Genomic DNA, 18819 nt, shown 5'->3' with positions numbered 1-18819 from the left:
GGCATAACCCTGATGGTTCAACACCTGGCAGGTTCTCTGAACGTCAGGGCAGACAAACTCAGCCATTGATGCCTAGCCAATCACGAATGGTGTCTCCATCCGGAGGTGGCACAAGGACTCCTTTAGCAGTGGGGAGAGTCTTGGTTAGATCTGTTTGCCTCTGCAAAGAACGCGCATTGTCAGCAGTATTGCACGTTGGAGTTTCCAAGTCGGCACTTGCTCAGCTACACTTTTTGGCGCGAGTGGAGTTCAGGCCTTCTGTATGCCTTTCCGCCCATAACTCTTCTGCCCAGAGTTCTCAAGAAGACCAAGAACAACGGGCCCAAGTAATTCTGGTGTCTCCAGACTGGGCACGGAGAGTCTGGTATCCTGAGATTCTGAAAATGAGCATCGATCCTCTGATCAGCCTGCTCCTTCGGGAAGAGCAACAGCAGGGAAAGGTTCTTCACCCGAACCTGTGAACTCTTGCCTTACTGCATGGAGATTGAGCGGTGACAATTGACAGCCTTCGTCCCTCCTTCACAAGTTTTTCAAGTTATTCTAGCAGCCAGGCGTCCCTCCACTAAGACGCCTGCCATTGGTAACAATTTGTAAATTACTGTACAGAAAGATCTAGTGATCCTCTTTCTGCTTCTCTCTCTGACATTCTTCTCTTTATTTTAACCCTTGCCAAGCAGTGTTTTGCCTAGGGCACTCTCAAAGGCTATCTTTCCTCCCTATTGTTGTCCCTTTGGGTGCCTGATCAGCCTTCATAATTCAAGTCACCTATTGTAAATAGATTTCACAAAGGGCTTGTACATATGTTTCCCTCTACGCCCTTTGTTATGCCTCAGTGGGACTTAAATCTAGTTCTCACATTTCTCATGTGTGCTCCCTTTGAGCCATTACATAACTGTCCCCTCCGGTTGCTCACCATCAAGGCAGACTTCTTAGTAGCAATAACATCTGCCAGGAGGGTGAGTGAGATGCAGGCTTTCTCATCTAAGCCACCATTTCGCACCATGTTTCCAGACAAGGTGGTACACAGAACTCGTGCCTTTTTCCTCCCCAAGGTGGTGACCCCATTTCACCTGGGTAAAAACATCACCCTACCCACCTTCTTTGCTCCACCACATCCCCCTAAAGAAGCGGAGTGACTCCACCAGCTGTAGCCAAAAAGAGTGTTGTCGTACTCTGCATTAGGATCTGCTACGTACTGGGCAAGAAGAGGGCTCATTCCACCAGGGGCAAGGCTGCTACCACTGTGCTAGCACAAGGTGTTCCAGTCCTGGATATCTGTCAGGCTGTAACGTGGGCGTCATTGCACACATTCGCAAGACACTACTGCCTGGACAATCAGGTAAGTAGAGACAGGCATTTTGACCGTTCTGGTGTAAGGAGATCTGTCCGTAGCACACCGCTAGGAGATTATGGCATGGGTATCTATTCTAAATTAAGGAATCTGCAGCTAGAAGTCTCTATCCAATGAACAAGTAACTTACCTTTAGTAATGCATTATCTGATAGGGTCTCTATTTAGCTGCAGAATCCTTACACCCACCCATGCCCTCCCCCCACCTTCCCTCTGCGGACATGTCTAAAAGGATCAGAGATGACTCTTTCAGGGCCCTAGTTTTCGCACAGACAAACTGTTAGTTCTTTCCATGGCTCTGTGCTTCTGGCATTGAAGTTAGTGAAAAAGGAACTGACATATGCGTGCCTGGGTGGTGCCTTTATAGGCGACCATGATCTCAAAGACGGCTCCAACTACGACGCCTCGCGGATTCGAACAACGCAACTTGGTGGCGCACACAATGGTATTGTTCAGCAAAACTTCCAGATTCCAAGGTAAGGGATCTGCAGTTAGATAGAATCTCTACCAGACAATGCATTACCGAAGGTAAGTAACTTGTTGTTCTGGAAAATGTCCTTCACATGCTCCCATTCCATCCGACATCCTGTAGGTAACACAAGTGGTATTTGGAGTGTGGAGGGCTGCGCTATGGTGGTTGGGATGGAATCGCAAACTGACCATGTAGACCCCATTGTGGGAAGGCAGGTGGCCAGATCAGGTGTCCACCCGAGATGCGTTTAAGAGATGGGACTCCTTTTGAATATAAATGCTTTGTGATGTGTGAAGCGGCAGCCATATGAAGCCATTCCATGAGCTCCAGGCCAATTTCCAAATGCCACCTCCCAATGTTACGGCTATTTACAATTATGGCACGCACTACATACATACCAAGATGCTGAGGCCCAGTGGTGCATTAGACCATTTCACAATATGCATGGGCATTTAAAAGTTAGTGCTGTAATATTGCTAGCATTTTTTAAAAGTAGATTGTAACAGTGAACTTAAAGTAGACATTGTCTCATAGATGGATCTATAAGAGAGATATGAGAGATACATAATCAAATTTAAAGAATTGCATACAAGGATGTGGTCACTGGGTCACTGATATTTAAGAATTTGGGTTAAGGCATGTAGGATTATTCTGGAGGCTTGAATCCAAACAACATGATTAATGTTATGTATGACTGAGCAAGATGTTTAGAGTGTTTTATAAATGTGGGCATGACATAGCATTTCATATTTGGTTGTTAGGGAATCCTATATCCTTGAAGCATTGCCAGTCTAGGACCTAGTAGGTATTCTTCTATTCTCTAAAATGGGATTTCAAAAGTGAAACTTTTCGTTTGGACCACACTCTTTGGAAGGAACGACTATCCTTAATGGGTGGCCGCCTAAGAGATGTGAAGGAGACAGCTGCATTATGGGAGGGAAGTGTTGACTATGCAGAGGTATAATTATGTGTTCCCCCGAGAGGAACTTTATAGGGGTGGATAGATGAATTTTGTATTCCTATGTAATAGCCTTATAGTTGGAGGAACTAAGGGGCTTATTTAAATCTTGGCAGCAGGCTGGTGTTTGGCCAGGGAGACAGAATAAATTACTCTGTCACCCTCGTGGGGGGATTACTTGCCATATTTATAAGTAGCCTCCAAGCTGTCACTAATTTATAAAGTATTGCATTTTGCTGTTTGGTGCAGGGCTCCATCAATATGATAGAGCCCTGCACCAAACAGTTTTCTTTTTTTTTTCAAAAAGAAAATCCGAAATGGGAAACGAGGTGTATCCTCTCCTTCCCGGAGCTTTCTCAGCAGGTAAACAGTATTAACTTTCTATTCTCTCAGTTTGACTAAACCAGTGACATATGCCTGTAATACATCAAATTCTTTCCTTGGCCAGAACATATCAACCCAGCTGCTCTACAGTTTCCCATCCAGAGACCATATTACATTCCGCCTTACACTGCAGCAAACATTACATTGTCTCCCTCAGATCAGGGCGATATACTTCAAGGCACTCTGCATCACGCATCAGGTAACAATAGAATATGTTTTTTCTTCCTATGTCAAAAACTCTTAACTTACATACCACAGAGGAACCTGAGATCAAAGGCAAAAAAATCTAATTACCTTCATGAAGTGCTAAAAAATACCTCATTGGGGGTTCTGCTTTCTTAGTTCAGAGCTCCAGTCTCCGAACACTCTCCCAATGTAATTTAGAAATGCAATAGATTATCAAGTATTTCAAAAAGTAATGGCTATAACCCAACTTGTATTACCCTATCACATCAACGGCACTGATTCAAAATAGTCATCTAATTAGAACAAGTGTACTATCACCTTGAGTTTGAAGTAGACGTTTTTCCATCTAACACTCTGCTCAGGTCTACCACACCTGTACTACAGGCTCATATTTGCTGCAATTTGTTTTGAGTACCTCTCAGAACTTCATGCACTCACCAACACTAAGATCCAGATTAAATAAGGGATTTAGGGATATTCACACTGCACATATTTGCCCTCTGCACCTGGGTATATTTAATGGTAGATTAATTGATGTAATGGTTTTTTGTCACTTTGTGCCATGTGAGTGCGTGTGGAAAACGTTAGTAAGTGACCGCCTGGGTCTTTAGGAAGCATCTCACACATGCTTACCACCAACTCCACATGTAACAAATAGGCCAGTTCTGATAGACCAATGGGAACACACTAGTAATGTTAATATGGTAAGCAAATACTGAAAAAATATAACCTACTTTTAACCATGTGTTTGCTGCTACTTATCAACAACAGTATTATTTTCTGCAGTCTATAATGTATTGATTCTTAAGTACATTTTATTGATATATATCTGGAACAACATCGACTTATTAACATCAGTAGTAAAGTGTCTCAAAGGAATGTACTGACTAGGTTTGAATAAACTTGCTGTGCTTACCTGTAATCACATGAATATGAGAAAATGAACAAAGTGAATATTCTTGTTCTCTCAACGTATTTCTTTTGCACTTGTTGAACAATACTTGTATGTTCTCTTTACAGAAGCAGCTGCAGCAATCAGATTGCCAGAATGTACTCATGAAAAAAGTTTTTGATACCTTCTTACTCTTTTTGCAAATAAACCAATCAGTAGCCGCTCTTCAGCACGTTTTCTCTGCGTTGCGCCTTTTTGTTTTCAAGGTAACTATCCATAATTCATTGTGACATGGTAGAAAATATATCAATGCTGCCTGGATGTAGGGCAGATAACTGTCAAATGGACTCTGAGCAATACAATATTTAGTTGAGTACCTTTACTTCAGAACAGTAGCTAAAGGAACTTGCATTAGTCTTCAGACCAACTTTTTTAGTGTCAGTGGGCTAAACGGAATCCATTGTACCAGACAAAAACACAAAAAAATAGGAGAAATGTTAAAATAAAAAAACACAAAGAGAAAAGGTCATATGAGAAACAGAAACTAGGGTAAAATAGGTTTTAAAAGTGGGGGATGGGACAGATATAGAGGGATATAGAAGTAGGCCCCAGCACCATAACAAGGAATAAAAACAAGATGGCCACACCCATGTGAACTGCGTGGTGCCATTCGCGCGAAAATTCCAACCTGAGGGCATACTTTGCAGCAAGAAATTCTGTCCATTATCAGAACTCCGTGTAGTGTGACAGGTTTTTTACTTCTCGGAATTCCACATAGCGTGGCTACGCGAACTACGTCTAGGCCTAGATATAATCTGATACCCCTGGATTTGGAATTTATTGTTTCCGATAAATAGCAGATACTCTAAGTTTTTTTTAGTAATGGCGAATAACAAACATATATTGGTTCCTACAGCAACGAAACCGGCATATCCTGATAAATTCCAGGCCTTTTCCCTCATTAAATTTTGGCAGGTTAGATCTACTGAAATGTAATGGGTTGTGTGAATTTTATCACACCTTTGCTGTTAGTCGATGGAGTAGACATTGCACCACTTATAACAGCGATTCCTGTGCAACAAGTGTTTGCTCAGGGATCTCCATTTAACTAGCCACTTACAAATATGTTCCACTTTCTTTAAGCTAGATTGTGCAGTGTTCATGTGTGTCTCATTAGAGTAATACTTGATGAATGCAAATTCAAACATGTTTTAAATGAATATGCCAGAAATGGTCAAGGAAAAATGCATTAGTGCTTCAGTCAGTAGAATTCAAATTAGTTTTGGGCACAGCAGATGAACTTTTCTTCTGTAAAATTACTGACGTTTTTTCCAAATGTTTCAAAATTTGTTAACTCCAAAAAGTTTGCAATATGTAAAACAAAAACAAGTAAAAACCCCACATAACTTCTCTTTTGATTTGGATTCTGCAAGCCCCTTAAGGAAATTCCTTCAGTGAGATTGTACAAAAGTAGCAATTTTTGCACTTTGTGAAATGTGAAACTTCAGAACTTTGCACATATTAACATCTAAAAATGCTTTTGGTCAGAATGTTACCCTGCACAAACATTCTGGAGGAAAAACTCCCTAACTTAGAATAGATGTTTTTATTACCTTTGAGGTACCTTTTTAAACTTCAGAAAATTAGTAAAGGTACATTTATTAGGATTTTATTTTAAAAAACAAGATGGCATTTTAAGAATTGGCAACGCACACTTGTGCATGTCTCTGCTTTTGAAATACATTAAATACTTGCATACAAATTGCACTCTTAGTTCTCTTCTGTTCATGACAGTATTTATTTTACTAAAGAAGACACCAGGCTAGTCTTCTAGTTATATGATAAAACCCTGCATTTTTATTGGGATTCAGCTTTTTCCAATATACACATTTCTCTGAAACATCTCTACACAAAATGAATAATTAATATGTGGTAAGCAAAAGAGTTGTGTTGAATATACTCTAGAAAAGATCTTAAAATAGTCATTGGAGGGTATCTTGAGCCCTGTGCTGAGAATGCACGGACAACTCATCCTGAAATGTTTAGGATTGAAAAGCATAAAATAGGTCATGTAAAAATCAATATTAATAATGTTGTTTTTTCTTTTACAGTTCCCATCAGCATTCTTTCAAGGGCAGGCGGACCTATGTGGGTCATTTTGTTATGAAGTCCTGAAATGCTGCAATCACCGCTCACGTTCAACACAGACTGAGGCCTCTGCACTCTTATACTTCTTCATGAGAAAGAACTTTGAATTTAACACGCAGAAATCAATCGTCAGATCGCATCTGCAAGTGAGTCAGTTCTGAAGAAATTGAAGGAATTCATTTTAGTCTTTCAGAATGGCAGCCCTGGACAGTGAAGTTCAAGTAAAAAACTCCCAGCTTTTCATAGTATTTGTTTTTTTGTTTGCTGAAATCATTTCCAATTTTGGAAGTTTGTTTCAGTATATAAAAAAATTTCCTGGCCCAAACAGCAAAGTCCAATTCTGTAGTTGCACTGTTCCCACAATCCATCTTCTGCACCTGCATGTAATATGGTGGGTAGTCATCCACCTTGGTAGGGGAAACCAGGGCCTCTGCCAACCTTGCGGATGGCCACAATTGTCTAAATGAGGCCCTTAGTTAACGTATCAACCAGTACGGGTCAGCAATAATTGGATGGTCCCCCAATGAGCAATACAAACTTAAAAAGATTTTGCAAGTATCGACTCAAGGGGACTTTTGAAGACGATTGCCTGTCAACATGTACATTTTCAAGTACATGCTGTGAATCTTCAATTGTTCTTAGATTTGCTAGATTTGTTAGTTTCAGTGAAAGAAAATATGTGTCAGGTTTTGTATTCTCAAATGTTAGTATTTGGCCAAAAACCTATGTTAACCTTGTTGCCTTTTTACCAAAACAATCCAAATCCTAGGCCTGCTTCAAAGCCCAAGATGGCTATTTAACCAAATCTTCAGATTAAATAATATTTTGAAGATTGTACAGTAATTCATGACCTTAATAAATTCTTTGCAACAACTTGATATATTCTACTCACATAAAGTATTTAGCTGCTATTTGTTTCTTATTATCATAAAAAGGAATGTTTTTTTTTCAGCTATGGAAGTAATTTGTTTTAAGGTTTACATTAATGGTGTATTCTTTGATCTTCATTAGTGGGCATTTAGTACCTATCATCAATCAAGTCCCAACATACCTCTGTCTGGGCATAGTGGAAAGGTGGTTAAAAGCATTCCCCGCATTGATTTTCTCTCCTCTTAGTCCTGTTTAAAGGGCATATTCACAAATAATCATCGCAAATCTTTACTGCTACAAGTGTTAAAGTGCATGAAGGACACCCCATGCAGATTATGATTGAATATATGCATTGTCTAATCGCAATGTGTACACTTAAGAATGTGAATTTGTGTGTGAAATGTAATTGAACGTATTAACTTAAAGAAAACTTTCAATGAGGTAAAGCATTTTTCACATCAACAGTGACTTACACATGAAAAAGTCATACTTTCTGCAAGCAGTTTCTTGCAGAGGTTCAGAATCCCATATGCTCCTGCATTCAGGAGGATAAAAGAGTGGCAGTTGCACACAGATTACTCATCTTCTACATTTGAATAGATGTTGGCTTTCACAGGTAGGTATCAGAGAAAGGGCAAGCGAGCTGTAATTAAAATGACTTGAGCGTAGTTATTAGATTGTGGGAGTTCACAAACATTTAGAATGCATATCCCACACCTACCTGAGCATCTAGAAATACATCTGACTGATCCAGCTACAGGTGGGACAGGGAGTGTGAGGAATGCACCCATAAACCTTCCTTTTTCCAGGATATATGTACAAAGCAAAGACATTTCACTCACAAATATTTTCCTTGAAGAAGAACAATGAAATCACAAGATATCTCAAGTCAAAGTCAAATCAAAGTTTAGTTTGGATCACTTGAACCTGAAAACATACATCTTATGCACTGAGTAGGTGTGTCTCACCTTGCTGTGAATTGAACAATGTCTTTTAGCAGCCAATCATATGTTACATATTTGGGGTATATTTATTGGGCAAGCTTGAAATCGCAGCATAAGAGGGAGTTTTTAATTTTCTCGCTTTTCATCTATGTTCCAGCTCATCAAAGCAGTAAGTCAGTTGATAGCAGACGCAGGTATTGGAGGATCAAGGTTTCAGCATTCACTTGCCATTATAAATAATTTTGCAAATGGAGATAAACAAATGAAGGTAAGAAATGGCAATTAGTTGAAAAATTATTTTTCCTATTAACCCATTCATAATTTGGATTTTATTTCCATTCAGTTTTACACACACAGTCTAATACGTCATGACTTTCAAATAGTATTGTTTGTTGTAACAAAACTTAAAATATAGCATTGGCCTAAAATTACCCTTTTGCAAATGAATCAGCCATGATTGGTTCAGGCATTTGTTAAAGGCTCTCCTCTTCCACTTAGCGTTGTATCATCTCCTAGTGTCAGTGTCCACCTCAGCTATCCAGTGCCTAGAAACCTAATGTGACAACAGCACAATACTTATGTTTTTTACTAACTCATTCACTTCAAATATTACACCTCTACTCCTAAACATATCCTGATTAAGGAGTCTCATGATTCTCAGAAGAGTGATTGTGATTCATGTGTTTTCTTACAGAGCAGTCATTTCCCTGTTGAGGTAAAAGATCTTACCAAACGCATAAGAACAGTTCTGATGGCCACAGCTCAGATGAAGGAACATGAGAAGGACCCAGAGATGCTGGTAGACTTGCAGTACAGTCTTGCAAATTCTTATGCAAGCACACCAGAACTGCGCAGAACATGGCTTGAAAGCATGGCGAAGATTCATGCAAGAAATGGAGATTTATCTGAGGTAAATTTCACAATTGGATGGATGTCGTATCTCACTACCTAATTTTGTATTGGTTTAGCTCCTTTCAATTATATGTTATATAATTGCAAAGTAACAATAATTTGTTTAAGTTGATTAAAGCAAACAATGTTATTCAATTTGAATCAGAGTAACATGGACATGCTTTAAACACTGTGTTGAATTATATACTACTACATATGTTCAACCGGCATATAGGCGGTCATTCTGACCGCGGCGGGCGGCGGTCGCCGCCCGGCATGCGGTCACCAGCAAATGGCCGTTCCGCGGTCAGGAGACCGCGGATGCCATTCTGGCTTTCCCGCTGGGCCGGTGGGCGACCGCCAAAAGGGCGCCCGCCGGCCCAGCGGGAAAGGCCCTGCAACGAGGAAGCTGGCTCCGAATGGAGCCGGCGGAGTTGCAGGGGTGCGACGGGTGCAGTTGCACCCGTCGCGATTTTCACTGTCTGCAAAGCAGACAGTGAAAATCTTCATGGAGCTCTGTTAGGGGGCCCCTGCACTGCCCATGCCAGTGGCATGGGCAGTGCAGGGGCCCCCAGGGGCCCCACGAGACCCGTTCCCACCATCCTGTTCCTGGCGGTAAGAACCGCCAGAAACAGGGTGGCGGGAAGGGGTTCGGAATCCCCACGGCGGTGCTGCAAGCAGCGCCGCCATGGAGGATTCCCTGGGCCAGGGGAAAACCGGCGGGAAACCGCCGGTTCCCCTTTTCTGACCGCGGCTTTACAGTGCAAATTCTGAGGGTGCCGGGCAGGGGGACACATGTACTGCCCATGTCATGGGCATGGGCAGTGCAGGGGCCCTCCTGTGGCCCCCTGCACTTGTCCACTGCCATGAAAAGGCTGGTGGAGAACAAGTGTGCAGGGTGGCACTGACTTCAGCACCGCCATGGCTGATTACAAACTGCACTGTTGTCAACCCATCAGGATCTGAGTTCCTGGCCGGGACGGCGGTAGGTTGGTGTGTCTGCCCGATAACCTCATAATGTCGCAGTCGTACCGCCACAGTCGCTGTGGTCTGACAGCCACCGCGAGGCTGATGCTCTTCGGACCACCAGCCTCGTAATCAGTCCCTTAATGCCTGATTTATAAGTTGGCAGAGAGGGAACTCTGTTGGAATAGAAACAAAGTGCCCACCCTGCCAACATGTCTGCCCACATAATTTAAATTCAAGCGGACCGTAGTTTGACGATGCTGGAGACTACTCGGTCTCTGCCATGGTCAATCTCCTCTGACGGCCTGACAGTGTAGGGGCAGTCGGAGGTTTGGCTAAATGTCCACCCTCCTAATTTAGATGGCAGACATACAGCCACTTTTCAATTCCAGTCACATCAGAAAAAACTGCCAGTAAGGATTATTGAAAAGTGCACAGCGCCATCCTGCTTTTGGATATAAAAGGAAAAGTTGTAAGTTTGACATACGGCTCCGTCATGTTGACAGAACACTCCATCAAACTTACAATGCATTGGCAAGAACCACTGTGACAGTGGTTTGTGTATATGCTAGAAATGTCAGCTGGACGAGCGGACCTTTCTAAATTTGGTCGATGGTACCACGGGCAGGGTGACAGAGAAAATTTACACTGTTGTTATGGCAGAGATCGGGAACCCTACCAAATTATAAATCTTGCCCTTACTGATAATCAACTCATATAGACAAAATGATAAAACAAAGCACAATGGAATCCAAGCTCATAAAAGAAAAAATGCCTCAGCTAATTACCAGTACAATTTTATAACAGGTAAAGAGAAAGTTGAGAAAATATTTTTATCATTCCAATGCAAGTCAATGAGAGTAACCATTAGCATTGTCTCCCATGACACAAATTGCACATCAATATATCCACATTTTCTACTGTGAAAATTAGGACAATAGGTGATACTACCTGTGGTATTTGTAATAGAAAACAACACAGGACCAGATGAAATCTGACCTTGCAGTTTTGAGGAACAGGTGAATGGAAGACCACATTGCAGGATGCTCGTTTGCTTCTTTGTTTTCCTTCTACCTTTCCCTGTGTTTCTCTCACCTGACTCCTTCTCTTTCTCCACATCATTTCTGTGCAATTGTTCTTTCTCTTCCTTTTCCCTCTGCATCCTCTTTCTTTTTCTTGTGTCTCTCCATCCTCTATCTTTGCCTGTCTATCTTTCTATCTCTTAATATTCTTCTCCAGAGGCTTCGCTCAATCTCTTTCATCCACTTTGTTTCTCATTCTGTGGTTCTGACACAATATTCTCTCCTTATTTTTCTTCCCTCTCTCTCTGCTTGTATTTTATCTCCAACCCCCTTTCTCTTCATTTTGTTGTCTGCCTCTTTTTATCTGTTTTTCTCTCCATCACTCTTTCTTACTTTCTTTAGTGAAAGCACCTGGAATATTAGGAGAGAGTGAGATAGAGATATCACAGTCTTGAAACAAATTGTTACTGTGCTTCCACGCAAGCTGATCATTGGACACACATAGATAATCCAACCTTTCCCTAAGAGTATCCCTTGCCTCACCAGTTCTTAACTTTTCTGAGTACAACTACCTGTTTAAGATATGCAGGCGGTTTGGATTATAACACTGTAATATAATTATGAGAAAAAATACCTTTTTCATTCTCCATCACTAGCTTTATTTGTAAGAGATTGAAACTATACATTTTGAAAACAATTAGGGCGCAATTAATATATGAACTACAGATTATCATTTTTATGTACAACTCTTAATGCTAATCCTATTAATGTATAAGGATTAGGATTCTATGAGATCTACAAAATGTATAATGTCAACATTTAATAATACATTATCAAATGAGACATCATGAATCCATGTTGCATATAAAATGAAGGAGTACTAAGTATTTTAGCTAATGGTCATATTTTTGGGAATTACTTCTATATTGAGTTTAATAAGTCCATTCAATCTTTTAGCATAAATCAAACTATCTCTATCTAGTTTAATAATTTTCATACGAACCACTAGAGGTTTCTAATGTAATGGCAGTCATAGGAATTTTTGATATAAAAATCGATCCTCCACTACACTCTACCAAACTCCATTTAACAACAATCAAATGAATGACACTCGCCAGTATGACCTGAAGCGCACTTTTATTAAAAAATAAAAACAATTTAAAGTTATAGTTAATGTAGTGTGGCAAGTGATGCGACAAGACTGTGCAAAGAGGTGCACAACATGTAGAAAATTGAAGGTGGTGGTAAATTATAAATGTAAGCTCTGAATCGCCGGAAAGCTCTGAATCGCCGGATCTTCATTGATAGTCATAAATGTTGAATAATTTCTCACTGACCCTGGAACACCTTCTTAAATATATATTTGTACCTTAGGAAATGAGATTGAAGAATGTTCCTCACTGAATTTTTTTTTCCATAAATCCTCAGTGTAGACTGTTAGAGATGTATTTTCCTTCTGAATGCTGTAGCAGAACGGATAAAAATCTCTAACAGAGGCTTTTAAACCTACACCCTTTGTCTTGGTAAAAAGGTCTGGCTATGCACCCACAGCATGAAGGGATTATGCAGCCTGATAGCGTACCACTTATAGGAACTCCAAAAAGAGACCTGTATCTCTAAGAATCTCAGAACGACCCTATCTCACATTGCACTTTAGTGGCAGTTTGCCTGTGATTGTCAGTTCTTTTTTTTCGGCTCCTCTGGGCAGGATCTGTGAACACCTCTGGTGTCTTCCCACCTTTGAACAATTGTTTCTTTTTTCATTTACAATTTAACATCTCTTTTGTTGAGAAATGACATTTATTTCCTGCTTCTGTTTGGGCTATTTAGTCAGAATGTCTTCTTTATTAACCCAATGTCCATCCTGTGGAAGAAAGAAGGCAAGCTCTGATGCTCACAAAGTCTTTCACCTTCGCACCACACAAAAGCATGTGATATTTGCCAAAATATGTCAAAAGGGACGCTTAAGGACAGAGAAGGCATCAGACTACATGGTTTGATGCAAGAAATGAAAGAACAGGAGGAGAGAAAGAAAAGGAGAAGAATGGATAGATCTTCCTCTCTTCATGTGTTGAATACTCATCAACGTCATTTACCAACATTAAAAACATCGACGTCCCAAGGTTTGGTCCAATCTAGTTCTCAATATAGAGAGGTGTCAATGTCGAAGTGACACCATCACTCTACGTCCAAGTCATCATCGACATTGCTATTGTCATCATTGATTCTCAAGACTACAACAGCACCATATTTTCTGCCGTCACATTCTTGTTCGAGTCCTGTCCCCGATCGGCCTTAAGAAGTCACCATTCAGCATTGAAGTCCCATCACTCGATGTCAAAGCCATAAAATCATTTAAAGTAAAAAAAAAAAAATAGACATTAGATGACGCTGGTTCCACCAAAAAAGCTATGTACAATGTTGATAACACCTCTCTCATTGTGGAGGATGCCTCAAGTCGGTCTCTCCACATCTGTTGATCGGGCCAGGTTTCCTACTTCGCATTCTTCCATCTCTGACCAGCCTCAGACCCAGAGGCCAAAATAGACACCTATTAGGTCCATAATACCAGCGGACAACCTGGTACAGGTTCCACAAATCCTTTTAAACCAGTCTCCAGTGGAGAGGTTGTCAAGATCCACTTACATGTCATCTATAAGAAAATGGAAAGCTCCATATCTAGTTAAAACTCTGTCACCAAGATCCCTTTCAGACAGAGCTGCTGTGCAGGTCAAGATCGCCTTATACCACAACAACTCATTCTACATATACTTTTCAGGATGCATTAGTGAGTGGTGCCACTAAACTAAACATAACTGTAGACGCACCCCAGCTTACAATATCGGTGATCCTGGAAACCTTGCAGCCAACATCTGCAACAAGACCTCTCTTCCCTCTTCTTCCTGGTCTTATCAACATAGCTGAAGAAAAGTTCCTTACACCAGCTACAGTTCAATGTGCTATGCCAAGGTTCCTGAAGAAATACAGGCCTCCACAACAAGATCCAAATTTCCAGAGATCAGATTTGAAAACGGACTCAATAATTACAACAGCGGTGAGGCGAAGGCATGCATCTGCACCTACATTTTCACCAGCTAGAGAGAGCAAGAGAATGGATGCCATTGATAAAAAGGTCTGTGGAAAAGCTTTCACACACTTGAGGAACTCTAAAGCAGCTGCCCTTCTTGGCAGATATCACTGGGAGACCTGGGATGAAATTAAGGACTTCATGTCTGACCTCCTGCTGACAGGCAATAGGATTTTATGAAGATGGTTAATGAGGGCTCCCTAATATCTAATCAATCCATCAGTGCAGTTGTGGACTCTGTCAAGCTATCAGCTATATCTGTTTGCCATGTTATTTCATTAAGGCATAAATCATGGCTAAGATTATCTTCATTAAAGCCTGAGGTTCAACTGAGTATTGCAAAATTACCATTTTCTGGTTCTTCCTTGTTTGGTCAACATGCAGAGGAACAGATGATTAGAATGAAAAAAAAGGGCAGAGACACTGAAAGCCGCGGGTCTGGAAAAGCTAAAGGAAACCTTCAGACAGTGCAAATCCAAAGAAAAACATTTTACTACCATACGGTTCAAACTTTTAGGTGGCCTTATCACTATCCTCAACAACAGAGACAATCACAAGTGCCATATCAGAGTCGCTACCAAAGCAGAAGGTCCACCACAACTTAGCCATCATGATCTAAGGGCAAACATTCTTCAAACAAACAATGAGGCTCAAACACCCACTTCACAGTTTCCCACTCATGTGAGGGGAGAGGTGAAAATCTTCTTGGAAGAGTGGAAAACCATAATTTCAGACAAATGGGTTTTAAACATCATTGTTAAACTTGGCATCCTTGGCGTGGTCTCCCCTAACTTTTTGCCTCTGTTTTCCAGGTTGTTGATGTGTGCTGGACTCTGTTTTTGCTATTTTTGTTACTCTGGGCACTTTACCACGGCTACCCAGTGCAAAAGTGCTAGAGCTCCTATACAAAATGTGTATATAATTGGTTCATTCATGATTGGCATATTTGATTTACTGGTAAGTCCCTAGTACAGTGCTCTAGAGGTGCCCAGGGCCTGTAAATCAAATGCTACTAGTGGGTCTGCAGCACTGGTTGTGCCACCCACAAGAGTAGCTATGTAAACATGGCTCAGACCTGTCACTGCAGTGTCTGTGTGAGCAGTTTTAAACTGCCAATTTGACTTGAACCTTCCCTTTTCTTACATGTAAAACACCCCTAAAGTAGGCCCTAGGTAGCCCCATGGGCAGGGTGCAGTGTATGTTTAAGGTAGGACATATAGTAATGTGTTTTATATGTCCTGACAGTGAAATACTGCCAAATTCGGTTTTCACTGTTGCAAGGCCTATCTCTCTCATAGGTTAACATGGGGCCTGCCTTTAAATTAGCATAGAATCCCTTTGGGAGCAGATAGACATGTGGAGTTTGGGGTCTCTGAGCTCACAATTTAAAAATACACCTTTCAGTAAAGTTGATTTTAAGATTGTGTGTTTGAAAATGCCACTTTTAGAAAGTGAGCATTTTCTTGCTTAAACCATTCTGTAACTCTGCTTCTTTGTGGATTCCCTGTCTGGGTCAGTTTGACAGTTGGGCTGTTTGCACCTCTCTCTAGACTGTGACACAAGGGGAGCTGGGGTGTAGCCTGCATAAACTGATGAGTCGTCTGTGCTAGGAGGGAGGGGAGGAGTGGTCACTCACACCTGAAAGGGCTGTGCCTTCCCTCACACAATGCAGTCTCCAACCCCCTGGTGTGTGTCTGGGACCTGGCCTGGGCAAGGCAGGATTTCACAAACAAGAGAGACTTTTCCTTTGAAGTAAGCCTGCTTCAAAGGCCAAAATGGGTATACAAAGGGCACCCAAAACCACAGACTCTAGATCACTTCTGGACATCAAGAGAAACCCCTGCCTGGAGAAGAGCTGAAGAGCTGAGGAGAAGTGCTGCCCTGCCTGTGACTGTGCTTTGTGGCGCTTTCCTGCAGTTGCTGCTTCTGCCTGTGCAAGGGGACGGAGATTGGACTTTGTTGTGCATTCCTGCTTGTGAAGAAATCTCCAAGGTCTTGTCCTGAGCTTGCCTCCTGTTGTTGAAGTCTCAGGGCCATCAAAGACTTCTCCTGCCAGCACCCGCACTCTCTTCTGAGACTGTTGCTCTGCCTATTGGTGCCCTACCCAATTTCTGGGGCCTTGACAGGTGAAGCTGGCAGACCAAGCTTTAAAATCCACGCACAGACCGCCATGCTGGGAAATTTTTGACGCAACCTCCTGAGCTTGGCTGAGAAACGACACGCCTCTGGCTTTACGGCTGAAATCAACGCTCCGCTTGCAGCACGGCTACAAGATCAATGCACGTGGCTGGAGAAACGACGCACAACACCGCTGACAGAGGCTGATAGGTCACAACCCACACTGCACGTTTTTTTCGGATACCATGCGGCCTGATTTTCGATGCAAACCTTGATGGGCCTGGAAAAACTACGCAATGCCTGCCCGGACCCGAGTGCAGCCTGGATCGATGCATCGCTGTCCTGCGGAGAGGAAAAATAACGTACGCAGACCCGACCAGAGAAGGAGAAACACCTGTGGGTGATAAATTGACGCACCCTTACCTTTTTCGACACACACTCGCCCGTGCGTGTTATTTTGACACTACCCAGGTACTTTTCAATGCTAACAGTGTTTTACCTGTTTACAAAAGGATTTAAGACTCTTTTGCTTTTAAAATTATTATTTTGACTTGTATATGTTGGATTTTTGTCGTTTTGGTCTTGTTTTGTTTGGATAAATATTTTCAATTTTTCTAAACCTGTGTTGTGACATTTTTTAGTGTTTTCATTGAGTTACTGTGTGTGTTGGTACAAATACTTTACACCTAGAACTCTGAAGTTAAGCCTGCCTGCTTGTGCCAAGCTACCAAGGGGGTCAGCGGGGGTTAACTGAGGGTGATTCTCCTTTACCCCGACTAGAGTGAGGGTCCTTGCTTGGACAGGGGTAACCTGGCTGCCAACCAAAGACCCCATTTCTAACATTGGTGATCAGCGGATGGGATTGGACTTGTGTTTTTACTTGGCATACAGTGATTAGGTATACACTTCTGTTTTCAGTGGAGACCACTACGTTACCACATACTACTTGTCTTGTGATTTTTTTGCTTTTTCTCTGTGGGACTCTTTGTTTTACTTCCATATTTTTGCTGATCCCTTGATTGACTTTTCTTGAAACTTCATTGGGAACTTGTTTTTCTGCCTTTGGAACTTTGCACTTTGTTGACTTTTCATCATGTCCCAATCTAGAGATGCATCAGCTGGAGCTGCTTTTGACCTAGGGAAACTAGAGAGCTATACTGTGGCTCAGTTGAAGCAGTTCTGTAAAGATTTTGCTTGTCCCATTAAGGGCTCCGCCAACAAGGAGGAGCTGCAAAAGGCACTGAGGGCCTGGGTGACAGCCAAATAAGCTGAAGGGCACACAGAGGAGAAGGAGGTGGATGAGGAGGAAGAGGTGCAATCCATTCACAACGGTATAGTGGGTGGGCCTGTTATGTCCAGGGAGAGAGTCTCCGGGGAAGGTAGCAGTGTGTAATCCAAGGGTCTGACTCCTGAAGAGTTACAGGACAGACAGGCAGAGAAAGAGTACCAATTGGAGCTGGAGAATCTCAAGCTCAAGATGGAGAGGGAGAGGGAGGACAGAAGGATGGCCATTGACGAAAAGAAGATACTGCTGGCTCATGAGCTTAGCTTGAGGTAGCTATATCAGAGGACCCAGTCCAGTAGAGATGGTGGCAGCAACAGCACAGTGCAGCATGAGAGAAGGTACACATTCCAAAAGACCTAGTAAAATATTACAAGAAGGAGGATGACATGTACTTGTGGTTCAAGGGGTATAAGTCTGCTCTCCACATGAATCTGGTCCCTGAAGCTCATTGGGGCCGGGTCTGTGGAAGCACTTTGAGGGACACTCTGACATCCTTAGGGTATTCTAAGGATACTCTGACATCCTTAGGGTATTCTCAGGGTCTCACCTACTCTATCATGAAGGATGCCCCAATCACAAGATATGGTCTCACCCCTGAGCAGTATAAGGACAAGTTCAGGTCCTGTAAGAAGAAGGAATCCCAAACATGGTTGGAGTGTGTTGATTAATTCTGCAGGTCACTGGATGGTTGGATGAAGGGCAGTAAGGTAACAACGTATGAGGGGCTTTACAATTTGATTGCTTGGAGGCACTTGTACAGTTTATGTTTTCCAGAGCTGTGCCAGTACCTAATTGACAGCAAGCTGACTGATCCCAGGAAGCTTGTGCAGGAAGCAGACTGCTGGGAGAGCACCAGGGTTGAGAAGAGGTATGGTGTAGACCAACCCAAGGATGGGCAGGGTCCCTCTCAGAGGAAAGAGGGGGGTAAGGGTAAACAGTGGGAATTCTTTAAAGGGCCCCAATCTGATTCCCAGGGTAAAGATTCCCAGCCCCCCAATGAGAAGAAGCCATGGTTCTCCAAAGGGAAGCCAGTGGCAGGGGGTCCCTCACATAAGTGTTATGCATGTGACCAAGTGGGTCATGTGAGGGGGGACCCCAAATGCCCCAAGAGTACACTGGTACCCACTGGTGCGCAGTCTAAGGGTTTGGCTAGTGTAGCGCTTGGGGAGGAGTTGGTTCCAGGTGGGTGGGAGCCAGTTGAGATGACCCTTGTCTCACTAGGGGACAGTGAGATGGTCCAGAGAA

General features: G+C 42.3%; 1 protein-coding gene across 5 annotated transcripts in view; it reads left to right on the top strand.

Annotated features, from left to right (window-relative positions):
• DOCK10 (dedicator of cytokinesis 10) overlaps nt 1-18819 on the top strand; it is a 1618956-nt gene that overhangs the window by 1350975 nt on the left and 249162 nt on the right. For all 5 annotated transcript variants that reach the window (XM_069213493.1, XM_069213489.1, XM_069213490.1 and 2 more), the window contains exons 42-45: nt 4371-4508; nt 6354-6536; nt 8362-8472; nt 8899-9114. In XM_069213493.1, coding sequence (XP_069069594.1) covers nt 4371-4508; nt 6354-6536; nt 8362-8472; nt 8899-9114 — 648 coding nt within the window. The remainder of the gene's footprint in view (nt 1-4370; nt 4509-6353; nt 6537-8361; nt 8473-8898; nt 9115-18819) is intronic.

Source organism: Pleurodeles waltl, chromosome 11 (assembly GCF_031143425.1).
Source record: "Pleurodeles waltl isolate 20211129_DDA chromosome 11, aPleWal1.hap1.20221129, whole genome shotgun sequence".
Classification (NCBI taxonomy): domain Eukaryota; kingdom Metazoa; phylum Chordata; class Amphibia; order Caudata; family Salamandridae; genus Pleurodeles; species Pleurodeles waltl.
Note: the sequence above shows the minus strand (reverse complement) of the source record. Positions and strands in the feature narration are given on the sequence as shown.